The sequence below is a fragment of the Triturus cristatus genome, chromosome 10 (assembly GCF_964204655.1).
Source record: "Triturus cristatus chromosome 10, aTriCri1.1, whole genome shotgun sequence".
NCBI lineage: Eukaryota > Metazoa > Chordata > Amphibia > Caudata > Salamandridae > Triturus > Triturus cristatus.
In genome coordinates this window covers 143,570,563-143,584,466 of record NC_140593.1, presented here as the reverse complement: position 1 = coordinate 143,584,466, position 13,904 = coordinate 143,570,563, and the positions used below count along the sequence as shown (strand labels likewise).

General features: G+C 44.7%; 1 protein-coding gene across 2 annotated transcripts in view; it reads left to right on the top strand.

Annotated features, from left to right (window-relative positions):
- The window catches only part of CPNE4 (copine 4), a 1,366,646-nt gene that overhangs the window by 696,294 nt on the left and 656,448 nt on the right, over nucleotides 1-13,904 (top strand). For both annotated transcript variants that reach the window (XM_085630665.1, XM_085630664.1), the window contains exon 4: nucleotides 1,605-1,676. In XM_085630665.1, coding sequence (XP_085486791.1) covers nucleotides 1,605-1,676 — 72 coding nt within the window. The remainder of the gene's footprint in view (nucleotides 1-1,604; nucleotides 1,677-13,904) is intronic.

The window sequence follows — 13,904 nt, the reverse complement described above, 5'->3', positions numbered from 1 at the left end:
TTGGGCAGAAAAGTTGAGCTGGAGTACTCAGCTGCAACGGAACTCTTTTATTCATATTGTTGAAGGGATGCTCAAGGCCCTTCTCAAGAATCATCTACTAAAACACTATCTGAAATGAAAGATATAGGTACGAGGATGGGATTTGAGGATGTATCTAAATTATCCACTAACCATGACTGTATAAACAGTTTTTACTTCTGACTTTAGCTGTCTCGCCAGATTATAGTTCTTCCAAACAATTCATGAATAATGTACACACATAGAGGGGCCTTTGGCCAGTGGTTGTAGTCACATTTAGCTTCTCTCGTCGCCGTCTGCCGAAATCATGGCCCACCGCTCTTACCTGCACGGACCGCGGCTGGTTGAAACTGAGGGCTAATGCAGCCAACTGGGGTGGATGCTACCTATATGAGTGGGATCTTTATTCCTGTGTCAACAATGCATACCTGTATGCATGTATTTGGTATTTCAAAGGTAGGAATGTAGCCAAAAGGCAGTGGAGCACTATAGAGGGTCAAAGAAAAGCATAAAGTGGGGGAAAGATAGGGGAGGGACCTGGTTTGCTGTCTAATGTACTGTTCTTTATAGAGGTGCTCCTGGAACTATTTCCTAAATTTGGGAAAGTGAGGAAAGTCCCTGCCATGCGCTGTCAGTCTGCTCTTTGTGTAATGTTGGCCTGGGCTAAAATTCCGTTCCGCTCGCGGAAATTGCGATAATTTGACATTTTCGCGTTCCGCGGAGAGCGCGAAAATGTCAAAATTTCTGCAATCCGCATTTTACTGGAAGTTTTTTGCTTGCTCGCGCTGTAAAATAATACATTCTCGCGTGCGCGCGATCGCCTTACCTGAATCCCCGCGTTCGCCGACAAGTTTTCCCGATCCGGTCGCGCGATCACGTCTTTCTTCTCGCGATCATGCACCGCGAGACAAGCAAAACAAGACGGACGCGCCCGCGAGCAACCGCATGGGTAAGTTGGCGAGCCGCGACCACGCAGAAAATACCGCGAACGGGCGGGAAAAAAACTTCCGCATCTTCACGATATTTCCGCGTGTTTGCGAAGATTTTTAACATTTTCGCGATAATTTGCGAAAGTGAATTTCACAAATTCCGCCCACCCCTAGTGTAATGAAATGTGTGAATGCTTTTTGAAGGCGCTGGCAAGAGAACTGTGGCTTACAAGCTGCAAAACAGACCACAATTGTTTTCTGAGAATGCTACTGCTTGTCGTGATTTTATTAATTCATGGTGAGTGTGTATTCTATTCATCTGTCTTAATAAAGTTTAAAGTCATCCTTTTGTATGAAGTAAGTAGCACAACTTTAAAAATGTTTTAAAGATGGAGCATTAGTTACTAAAGGTGACTCTGGAAGCAGTACAGGAACAGCCCACTATCTGTGAAGTATCTGCAACTCAAGGCTTAAAACCAGACACAATTCCAGACTAAAACGTTTTTGACTTTGGTACAAATCTGCAGTTGTGGGAGTGTTTTACATTTGGAAGCACTGCAGTTAGATCAAACCTTGTCAACATCTCACAATGTGCCTAATTGTTAAACACAAACCCAAAATATTTTCTAATCCATATTTTTGCGTGTTTTTTTACAGATCGTTTCACAGAGAAAACTTTCCAAATCCTTACTTAAGCATGGAAACACTGCTGGGAAGTCTTCGATAACGGTAAGTCGAGATAAGTACATTTGTGAATCATCTGCTTAAGCTTTATGACTTTATGAACCTATAGAAAATATTATATAAACTCAAATTCAGGGCTGGACTAACTATTCTGTCACTCTGCCATTTCTCCTATTAGATGCAGGTTGTAAGGCTGCATTAAAAGCTGTTATGACCCAACCATGCCCGGATGCCCCATTTATGGGCCCGATTACGATGCGGTTAGGAAAGCACTCCCACCTAGGGCCAAATTACGATGCAGATAGGAAGGCCTCCTAATGGCATTTGCTCATTCCGAATCAGATCGGGAACGTGTCTTCCTGACCGAGAGCCAGGTTACGATGAAGTTAGAAACATAGGATCCCATAGAAGTCAATGGGAGTCCAACCAAATCGTATCTGGAAGCATCCAGATGCATCATACTCGGTCGGTCGGACTCTCCCGATCTGAGTAGGTCAGAAACCATTTCCAAACCGATTCGATCGGGAAGATTCCCTAACCGCATCATAATCAGGCCCTTAGTCGTGACCTCCAGAATGGGGCTAATTTAAACATTCTTGCCAAGAAAAATTGCTCAGCTGTATGAGGATTGATTTATGCTCAGTATTTATGCTCAATTTCCCCTATTATTAAACAATATAACTTAATGGAATCCATGCACCATGATTATATGGAATCTTTTGGCACCCTGCTGCTAGCTAAATGTCCTTTCCTTTCATTTTGTACTTATATTAGCAATATTGACATTTGTATTGTTTAACCCCTTCAGTGCCCATGACGAGATGGTCTCGTCATGGGCCGCGGTTGCGCTGTGCCCATGACGAGACCATCTCGTCATGAACTCCGCCCGCTAATAGAAAGCCCGGCACAGGGCGGGGAAAGGGCGGGGCACGCAAGAGGTTAATGAGACTTGGCAATGACAAATACAAGTCCATCGAAGTCACACTAGATCATACTATTAGATTGTTAAAGGATGAGTTATTTAGTGGAGCTCAATCTATACAAAATTCAAGCATCAGAAATCAGAAAACATTATTTGCATATAAAAAAGCATTGGTAACAACAATTGTCAGAAGAGTATCTCTCCTCGATCCATGTTTTGAGCAGACTTGGTGTGCAGATCTACAGTGGTGGCTGGCATCTGTGGGGGGAGGAGTGGGCATGCACCCGCTTAAACATTATATAGAAAAAAACGTACCTGAAGACGAACATGACATCCTCCGCACTGAACGTCTTCTATCTTCGATAGCAACCCGGCCACCATGAAACTCCCTTGACCAATCCTAGCGCTGTTCTCATGCAGCATGAGAGCAGCGCCCTGATCAGCACTCCACAGCGCTCTGGAGGCCTGCACTTGCTCTAGCCCACCTATCTTAAGACATCTGGGTTAGACATGTCTGGCTGGCACATGCATGGCGGCAGGGCAAAAGACACACGCAATTTAAACAGTGCATTGACAGTCCTCCCTACGGCTGTCAGACAGCAGCAGCTCCGGCCACGTCCTGACGCTCTGTTCAGGACAGGGGATGAAAAATAAAATGGTAATGAATTACCATTTTATTTTTTGTCTCTGGAGATTTTGGGGTAATGTAAGTGGGGCGGCGCTCTTCCGCGCCAATGGAGGAGCCACCCCTGCGGATCTATAGTCAAAACTCACGTGATCAAAAATATACTTTCATAGAGTATCTGCTATCTGCCTCAGGTGGCACACCATTAGAGGCATTAAGCCATGATATTGCCATTCACATGGCATCTCATTGGTTTTGTGACTTTGCAACCAGTTCTTTCAATCGCAGATTCGAGTTTGATTAAGCTTGTGAAGATGTGCTGTCAGCAGAGTAACTGAGTATTTTCCTGTGTTGGGTGAACGTGCCAGCTTCAATGAGTTGTGGGTGAATGTTCTTGGGTGACACCAGAGGGCTATAACAAATCATCCGCACATGCTTTAGGATAGTAGCCAACAGGCGCACCTAGTTCCCCACAGAAGTATGTCTGTGGAAGACAACTGACAGAGGCAAGTGCTGTTGTGTGTGTGTGTTGTTATAGCTGAGCTGGGTGTATGTTAAGAGTTCTGGCTTAATGCCCTAATTTGGGTCACAGTGTGTCCCGCAAGGAAGTGATGTTGTAAGCACAGCTATACTCAACTGCATGGCATATATGTGCTCTGATGGATCATTGCGTATTTGTTCTGTGTAATGTGTCCTTCTGAGAGTGTCTGTGTAGTCTATACTCATAATTGTTCTCATGATCTCACATTAATTTATTTTCAATAAAAAAATCAATTATTTAAAAAATCAATTAATTGGACTTGTTTATTTCCGGCTTTGAATATGGGCATTTTAAATCACTTTATTGATTGTCTTTCAATTAAGACACCTCGAGTGCAATCAGCAAAAAAACTTTACATCAACGAAATTCAGTCTCTTCTGGGTATTTTTCAGGCATGTGGCATCCAATGAAGATCATCTAATGGATCAAAAATTTGAGATGTGGGGGCTTGTTTCACAATTAAGTAATATGTAGCACTTCATTTGCATTTTTTACTTGCTGTTACATGCATTTGTGAATCAACCCCAAAACCTCCATCTCCTTATTAGTAAAAGTGCAAAGAGCGCATATACCGTTCTATTTGTAGATAAATATTACCTAAATATTTCATTTGATTCCCAATTTAGATTATTTGGGGCCACTTTACAAAGGCATTCATGAATACATACAAGGGTTCAACAGGAGCACCACTTCAGGTACTCGTAAATGCCTATATGAATCAATCCCACTATATCAACTGCATACAATCCAATCTACTTTGGCATTTTTTGAGATGTATCCATCTTCAAAAAGATTGAACTCACCCCAGAGCAAAAGACTTGGAGAACAGACAATATTAATACAACAAATCAAAGCCAGCATGTAACAGGCTCCTTGTGGCAGCACATGCCAGAGAAGCAGATCATGTCTTTTGTATCAAAATTCCTCATTTTAAGAAGACAGTCACCCTCAACTATTCTTTTTCTGGTAACACACCTGATATCTGGAATACCCCCAAACTACATTAAACTTGCCCCATTTTATCATGTTAAAAAAAATCTCAATACGATCTCCTACCATCTTCAATCAATGAATCAATCAAGTCTTACTTGTTAGCGCGGCTTGTCAACTGAGAGGGTACCAGGTGCTTGTTGCAGGTTTTAGTGAACGAGCCAGGTCTTGAGACCCTTCCTGAAGTCGGTCAGCGACGGTGCAGTGCAGGAGTAAAGAGGGAAGGTGTTCCAGGCTTTGGAAGAAGGGTTTTCCTCAAAGGATCTCTGCGAGGGCGAGGTATGCTGAGCGGAGACTCCTGGGAGGTTGGTGGAAGTGCAGGGAGTGGTTCATGTAGGCAGGACCTTGTTTGTAGAGGGCTTTGAAGGTATGGGGTAGAAGCTTGAAATGGCATCTCTTCTGGACCGGGAGCCAGTGGAGGTCTTTCAGGTTTGGGTGATGTGGGTTCTCTTGGACAGGTCGAGGATCAGTCGGGCGGCTGCGTTTCGGATCGTCTGGAGTCTACGCATGAGTTTGGTGGTGGTGCCTGCATAAAGTGCATTGCCGTAGTCCAGTCGGCTAGTGATAAGGGCCTGCGTCATCGTGTTACTGGTGCTGATGGGGAGCCACTTGAAACTATTGCGGCACATGTCAAGCATGTGAAAGCAGACTGAGGAGATGGGAGTGACCTGACATTTCATGGAGCGGTCGCTATTTCGGTCTTTGGGGTGGGGTGGGTCAGAGTTCCGATGTTTTTGCCGAAGATCAGAACTTTAGTCTTGTCCGTGTTGAGCTTTTGGCAGTTGTCCTTAATCCAGGCTGAAACTTTCTTCATGCAGTTGTGGATGTCGGTCTTAGTTGAGGCAGAGTCGGCTGAGAAAGAGAGAGAGGATGGGCAGTGTGTCTTCGACGTAGGAGATGATGTTGATGTCGTGCAATCTGACGATATCTGCGAGCGGTGTCATGTAGACTTTGAAGAGGGTTGGGCTGAGGGATGAGCCTTGGGGGATGCCGCAGATAGTGTGCTTGGCTTGCGATGTGAAAGGAGGGGACATCTTAAGGATTTGTGGGAGCCCTGGTTTCAAGGTATTTGGCGGCCCCTGTTAGGAACATCTTTGAATTTATGATCCAATTTCTGCTTTTTCATGCCCTCTTCGGCCAGGCCACTCACAGTGCATAAGCACAGTTGTCCAAATTCAAAATGTGTTTACATCTAATATTCAATGATAGGGACATCTGTCTTTTATATTGTAACACAGCAGTGGCTCATTAATATTACTGCACCCTGAGACAGCCTCTGGATCCAGTAGCTTGTTTCTCTCCAGGTGTTCTGTGAGTTGGAGGTTGATGGCCTTCTCCAGGACTTTGGCGGGGAAATGGAACAGTGAGATGAGATGGTAGTTCTCAAACTCGCTGGGGTCTTCAGGTTTCTTGAGGAGGGGTCTGACCTCAGCGTATTTCCAGGTGTTGGAAAGGTAGCTGTGGTTATCAAGGTGTTGAGGGTGGGGGTGAGTTGGCAGCTGATCTTGTCACTTTTGAGGTTGAAAAGTCGGTGGGGGCAGGTGCCCCTGACTGGATGGAGTTCATGAGATTGGTAGTGTACGGTATGCTGAATTGTTACCATGTGGTAAGCGAGAGGTCGGCGGCAGTGGTAGATGGGATGCTGAGGAGGTTGTAGGTTGGAGAGTTTGGGATCGACATTTTTGTAGATGGTTGCTATCCTGTTGTGGAAGTCGTTGGCGAAGGCGTAGCAGAGTTCCTGTGAGGTGGGATCGAGTTTTTGGTGGCTGACGGGCAGGTGAACTCTCCGATGATGGTGAAGAATTCCTTGGTTTGGTTGGCATTGTTTTCACTCTGGTGGGTCAGGGCCCTCTTTTTTTCAGTTTTGACATGGCTGGGTAGTCCTTGAGGGCAGGTTTGAAGGTGGGTTGGTCGTGTAGTTCCTGGTGGTGCACCATTTTCTTTCCAGTTGCTTGCACTGCGTTTTGACGTGCTGAGTTCTGGGGTGTATCAGCTGTCTCGTTTGTAGCACAGATGACATGTCTATTCTTTTGAATAGATTCCGTAGTTTAATGTGTTCTCGTCCTATGTCAGAGCTCATTGTCATTTCTCCCACTTCATGCTGCGATTGCTGTGACTGTCTCCTCTCATAACAGTTCCTCCTGCCTTAATTCTGTTTTCCCACAAAACCTAGTAAAGTATCCAGTCTGTTGGCACTTTTCCCATTAAATCAAGTATGTAAATGTGTAAATAGAATCCTATCACTGAAGTTATGGGGCTGTGTATTTTTTGCAAGGAGGAAGAATCTCCAAAGAACAGACTAAACGACTAATTACTTCAAAGGTTTTCAATATGGGCTGCGACGCTGGATGTTTGATTGCTCAGTTCTCATTAGATTTCCACCATACCAGGTAAACTCAAATACGGAGGGTGAGGAATGGACCAGTTGCACTTGTACTGCACCACCCATAGTTCCACACCTCAGAACGGGGGTAACTTGGTAATACTAATATTTCCCCATGTTCTGAGGTGCAAAAACTCAGAATGCTGTGATTTTTCACCCAAACAAATTCTGCCAGGTCTTCTCCGTCAAAAAATATAGGAATACCAACTCAGTCACAAACTCCTGTTTGCACCAAACTCAGAGTTCTCACAGTGTGTGGAATGAGAGCCTAAGTAGTGATAACATAGTCATCTACCAGCCCTTTATCAGTGTGCCCTCCAAAGCACAATAAAATAAAAATAAGAAGTGGTTGCATAGCACCACAACACGTTTTGAGGCTATGGGAAGGAGGAAGGCAGGGAGAGCACACTCACATCTGCCTTCCCCCAGCTACACTTGTCACATAACAAAAAATGACACTCAACATTGCATTTCCTCTGAGTTTTATACTGCGTATGAACGTATGTAACAGGAAATGGACATGCATCAAGTGCTGAGCCCTAAAATATATCAAATTGTCAATGGAATGACCTAATAATCAAAAAATCACCCAAGTCCTTTGACAACTCTCCCTCTGCTTGCATGAAAGTCAGGCCTGTTGTGTGAACATTCTTTTAACATCACTTTTAACCGAAAGCAATATGCACATTCAGCGTTATGTTTTCTTCCCGCAACAATTGTACTGTACGCGACCACGCAATCTTTGTACATTCTCAGTGTGAGGCTGACATCCCGTTACCTTGTAAGCTTTTGCCTTTTCATTATCATAAGTGTACTATTTGCAGAGCTTTTGTATACTTAAGAGCATCTTGGCTCTATAAAGAACCCTAAATGCCATGCAGCAGAAATGACTAACAACAATCAACATTAATTAAAAAATAGTTTCCTCAAGGACTTCCTGAGCACAAAGTGACCCTGGATACTGCATCCAGGTGTTCCATTAAGCACACAGGATTTAAGTATTTCAATGACAGTTCTGAATGATCTTAGACTTTTAAGAGTACACTCTCTGTCTTATCCATTGCTTAAAGATTTACGTCCTTATTTTACACCACTGGAGTCTGGTATTATTATTATTGAATCTTGTATAGCGCGTGGTTACCCTTGGGCATCCCAGCGCTCATCCAGAGTACACACCAAACCAGCAGAGCACTAAGCAGGGAACAGATGAGTCTTTAAAAGTTTGCGAAATCGCAAGGTGCCAGTTTCGGAGCGAAGGGCATGCGGAAGGGAGTTCCATAATGCTGACACGTTGACGGAAAATCTTCTACCGCCAGTCCTGGCTTTTTTTACTTTCGCGACTTGCAAGAGATGTTGGTGGTCTGAGCGGAGGGCGCAAGAGGCCTTATAAGGTTGGACCATACTCCGCAAGATAGGGGGCCCTTTTCCCTGCAAGATTTTGTGAGCCATGCAGAGTGCTTTAAACTTCACCCTCTCTCTCACAGGGAGCCAGTGGAGCACCTTCAACGCAGGTCGGGCTGACTGCCGCCTGGGAAGGTCCGTCAAAAGCCTGGCGGCAGCATTTTGCACTTGTTGCAATTTGTTTAGAGTTGATTCTGGAGCCCCCAGAAACAGCGCATTGCTGTTGTCCAGCCGTGAAATGATGAGACCCTGGATTAGTAACCTCCTAGTGGCCATCGGGAGGAGGGGTAGGATCTTCCGGGCTGACCGGAGCAGGCCGAAACACACGCCTGCGGTCTTTTTTGCGTGTGTCTTGAAGGATAGGTCCTGCTCCAGCCAAACCCCCAAGCTCTTAATCTCCTGTTTTGGGGTAGGTGGCGCTCCCAGACAGCTAGGCCAGCTACTAGGGGACAAGGAGGGAGGGGAGTTCCCCAGCATCATCAGTTCGGGTTTTGAACCGTTAAGTTTAAGTGCTGAGTTGCACATCCAGGTGAAGACCCTGGCTATATGCACAAAAAATACTCTAACGGACCTAAAGAAAGATCCAACAAGATTTAAAGGAAGGGGGGAAATGAAAACTCCTGAAATAAAGGTTGTGCCTAATACAACCGTGGTCGTGGGGGAGATAAGTATTTCTTTAGGTTACCCTCACACACCCTAGTGGTGTCATGCTTCATCATCGGGTCACCCAGACCCCTAGAAGTCCGGGTGGGCTCGACCACAGTGTTGGGAGTGCTTTTAATATGTTTAAGACAGAGGGGGTTAACTAGATAAAATACCACAGGCAGATCCCCAGTTTCCCTTTATTTTTGGGTCTGTCTGGGTAATTAAAATAGATAAAATGGGTCTTAAAGGAGTGTTATGGTCCTAGGACCCTAGTGCCGACATGTTTCAGTCCAAAAAGGGGCCAAAAAATGGTCCAGGACTTTCTTCAGGGCAAGAAAGTAACTCCCCTATGTGAGTGAAATTACTGGGATGGGGTGTCCCTATCCTGTCAGTATGGTGAGGGCAGAGTAGCTGCTCCACGTGATATTATGTAAGAGTGGATGTGTGTCAACTGCCAGGCTCCATCTGAAAAGGAATTTAGAGACAAACAACATATAAAAATATCAGCGGTATGATTGCCGCCGTGTTCATTTCCCCTTAAGCGGTATAGTGATAACCGCAAGTGGACATGCGTGTATTTGTGCGCATGCTTTCATTAGGAGGAGTGTCCTCCTCTTGTGCCACTCAAGATCACTGTAACATATCGTTGTATATGTGACAGGCATTCTGTGCGAGTGGCGATTTGATTCGCATCCTAGCGATAACAGCGTGATGTCTGTATTTGAAAGTAGCGTGCACACAGTGTCTCCAGTCTCTAGTGCACACAGAACGTAAATGATCCAGGTGATTCCAAACCTATCTACGAGTGTGTTTAAAATACATAGGTGAAATATAAAGTAATACACAGACATACAACACACTCATTCACACTTAGTTTACAGTTATACATTACCCAATTCGGGGAGGTTGACTGTATCTCACAGGACCAGAGAGTCAGAGTGGGCGGTCCTGGGGGGAACCGTGAAGAGAACGTGTGTCAACGAGCAGACTTGGTAGATCTGCCAGTATGTGGATCCGAATGAGTGGGGTAGAGAATGGCGAGTGCTAGTCACGTAATGGTGAAGGAAGACATCGCGCTTTTCAGAGTACTTACTTATTTGAGATCGGTCGCCCTGCCTGCTACCTGTTTGGTTCTGGTTCTGGTCCTCGGCTTTCGCAAGTGGGTTGAATAGGTGTCGCGCATAAATATCCTAATGTTCTATCGACCTATCACTGAGACACTGAACTGATAACGAGTACTACCAGTGTGGCAACTCGTTTCATACATCATTACAGTTGCACCCAGAACATACGGTTTCCACATTAGCATCTACACACGTTTACAATTGAACAATCATACTCAAAATTCAACATCAAATAATGCTATCCCTATCTTGCCTCCCACCGGGTTTTTGAAGGATTTTTACAACCAGCATTTTGCAGACTGTCCACTGGTTAATGGACCTCTATCCAGTACTATGTACATCATATACTACACCCCTTGACACAGTAAACTATCTACATTTAACCGTGGTTGCACATTAACCACTGTTTATCATACCTCCCTCATCCGCAATACCGCTGTTTCTACATACGAGCACTTACATTATATACCCGTAGAACATTGATAGTCCCCGGAACGAGCCATTACGAGCCCGCAACGGTAAATCTGCAGTGCCTAACAAAAAACTACAATTCCCTTCATTCCAGTCCCGCTGCACGTCGTGACGTTCTACGTCACTTCCTGTACCCGAGGGGCGTGGTCCTATTCAGCCCGTTGTCCCGGCGCGCTTTTATGATATTTATGCGCGACACCTATTCAACCCACTTGCGAAAGCCGAGGACCAGAACCAAACAGGTAGCAGGCAGGGCGACCGATCTCAAATAAGTAAGTACTCTGAAAAGCGCGATGTCTTCCTTCACCATTACGTGACTAGCACTCGCCATTCTCTACCCCACTCATTCGGATCCACATACTGGCAGATCTACCAAGTCTGCTCGTTGACACACGTTCTCTTCACGGTTCCCCCCAGGACCGCCCACTCTGACTCTCTGGTCCTGTGAGATACAGTCAACCTCCCCGAATTGGGTAATGTATAACTGTAAACTAAGTGTGAATGAGTGTGTTGTATGTCTGTGTATTACTTTATATTTCACCTATGTATTTTAAACACACTCGTAGATAGGTTTGGAATCACCTGGATCATTTACGTTCTGTGTGCACTAGAGACTGGAGACACTGTGTGCACGCTACTTTCAAATACAGACATCACGCTGTTATCGCTAGGATGCGAATCAAATCGCCACTCGCACAGAATGCCTGTCACATATACAACGATATGTTACAGAGATCTTGAGTGGCACAAGAGGAGGACACTCCTCCTAATGAAAGCATGCGCACAAATACACGCATGTCCACTTGCGGTTATCACTATACCGCTTAAGGGGAAATGAACACGGCGGCAATCATACCGCTGATATTTTTATATGTTGTTTGTCTCTAAATTCCTTTTCAGATGGAGCCTGGCAGTTGACACACATCCACTCTTACATAATATCACGTGGAGCAGCTACTCTGCCCTCACCATACTGACAGGATAGGGACACCCCATCCCAGTAATTTCACTCACATAGGGGAGTTACTTTCTTGCCCTGAAGAAAGTCCTGGACCATTTTTTGGCCCCTTTTTGGACTGAAACATGTCGGCACTAGGGTCCTAGGACCATAACACTCCTTTAAGACCCATTTTATCTATTTTAATTACCCAGACAGACCCAAAAATAAAGGGAAACTGGGGATCTGCCTGTGGTATTTTATCTAGTTAACCCCCTCTGTCTTAAACATATTAAAAGCACTCCCAACACTGTGGTCGAGCCCACCCAGACTTCTAGGGGTCTGGGTGACCCGATGATGAAGCATGACACCACTAGGGTGTGTGAGGGTAACCTAAAGAAATACTTATCTCCCCCACGACCACGGTTGTATTAGGCACAACCTTTATTTCAGGAGTTTTCATTTCCCCCCTTCCTTTAATCTTGTTGGATCTTTCTTTAGGTCCGTTAGAGTATTTTTTGTGCATATAGTTTGTATGGGAGGATATACTCTATACAATCCTGCCTCTCTTACCCTTTAAGTTATTGGGATTTCCCAGTGCCTTGTTGTGTTATAGAAGACCCTGGCTAAACATGTGTGCAGCAGGTCGGGTTGGTTCGCCGGCTGGGGAAGCCCAACCACCAACTGGGTATCATCCGCATAGCTGATGATCTTGATACCCAGTGGCAGTACCACACTCTCCAGTGGGGCCATATAGATATTAAATAGTGTGGGGCTCAGCGATGAGCCCTGTGGCACACCACACTGGAGGGGAACCGATGTTGACTTCTCGTGGCCTTCCCAGACCTCAAACGTCCGATCTTGTAAGAAGGACGCGAGCCATTTCAGGGCCAACCCGGAGACCCCCACCTCCGACAGCCACTGGAGTAACACCTGATGGTCTACGGTGTCAAATGCCGCACTAAGGTCCAGGAGATTGTCAATCAACCATATGGGACTCCTTTCTAACCTCAAACGCCAGGTAAGTCACCAGGCCTGAAGAGGGTGTGGCCTTCGCCTAGCGCAAAGGAACATTCTTTGTAAAGTTGAGGATCAGCATCATCCAGGAAGGACAATGTATTTAGCTTCCTTCTTTGTAACATCATAATGTTTCAGCTTGGTTTGAGCCAAACTCCTAGTTACAGGCACACTCAAGAAAACAAATTCACTGAAAAAAACCACTAGGAAAAGAGGGGTAATAAACCCTGGTCAATCCCTGTCCTGCCGTTCTAGTGAGTTTTGTCTCTTTAGCAGGTTAATGTGTTTAAATAGCTTGTCAAGATTTATTTGCCAGCATAATCTCTACCAGGCCCATAGGACATGCCCTATTATAGGGTTATCATGTGTAAAGATGGTCCACAACACATCTTTGGTTCTGAATGCCACGCTCAGTGTGACTACCAGTCATTTTTCTATCAAATATCTCTTTATACTTACTTTGTATGGGCTACAGCAGAGCTTGAAACCTCAACAAATGACATCTGGACTGTTAACAAGCAATTATTTAAATCCGCCCCCGACTATTTGTTCATCGTCAACCATGGACATACCAATTGTCTTTTTAGTATTCCTGTTGCATCCTTGTTTGTATATCCACGTTCGCTTTATGCTTTAGATCACCTTGAGAACTGAGCACCCACATTCTGCGGCATCTGCATACGCATAATCTACTTATTTGTAAATATACTACAATAAAAGGAGCTCTGCCTTGGATGCACTTGTTGATCCATAAACCTTTCATGTGACTAATCTTCTGAAGTATTGTACACATATATCATTCAGGTGCTGGGCATAAATATGTAAAAGTAGACCCACATTAATACATTGAAACCTTTGTCTTAGCTGCACCATAATTACCCAGGTCCCTGTGGAATCTAAAACTGCTTCTTTTCTTAATATACTTTTGGAATAGAGGTTCTTTTTCTTCTAAAAAAGCATATACAGCTGTGGTGTAATACATTGCCAATATTCCAACTGGTAGGGTAGATAGTTAATTTAAGCAAGCCCCTCCCACGTTAGCAGTGCTGCATTGAATCCATTGGTGAAGTAAGGACGGTATTATTTATGCATTTTCTTTTCTTTAGAGATTGAAGAGAACTTGACCCAAATAGAAGTTCATGCCCTAAATCAATACCACTCTCCCCCAAAGACACCACCTCAGAATTGTTCCGTTATTGCAATTTACCGATGAATAT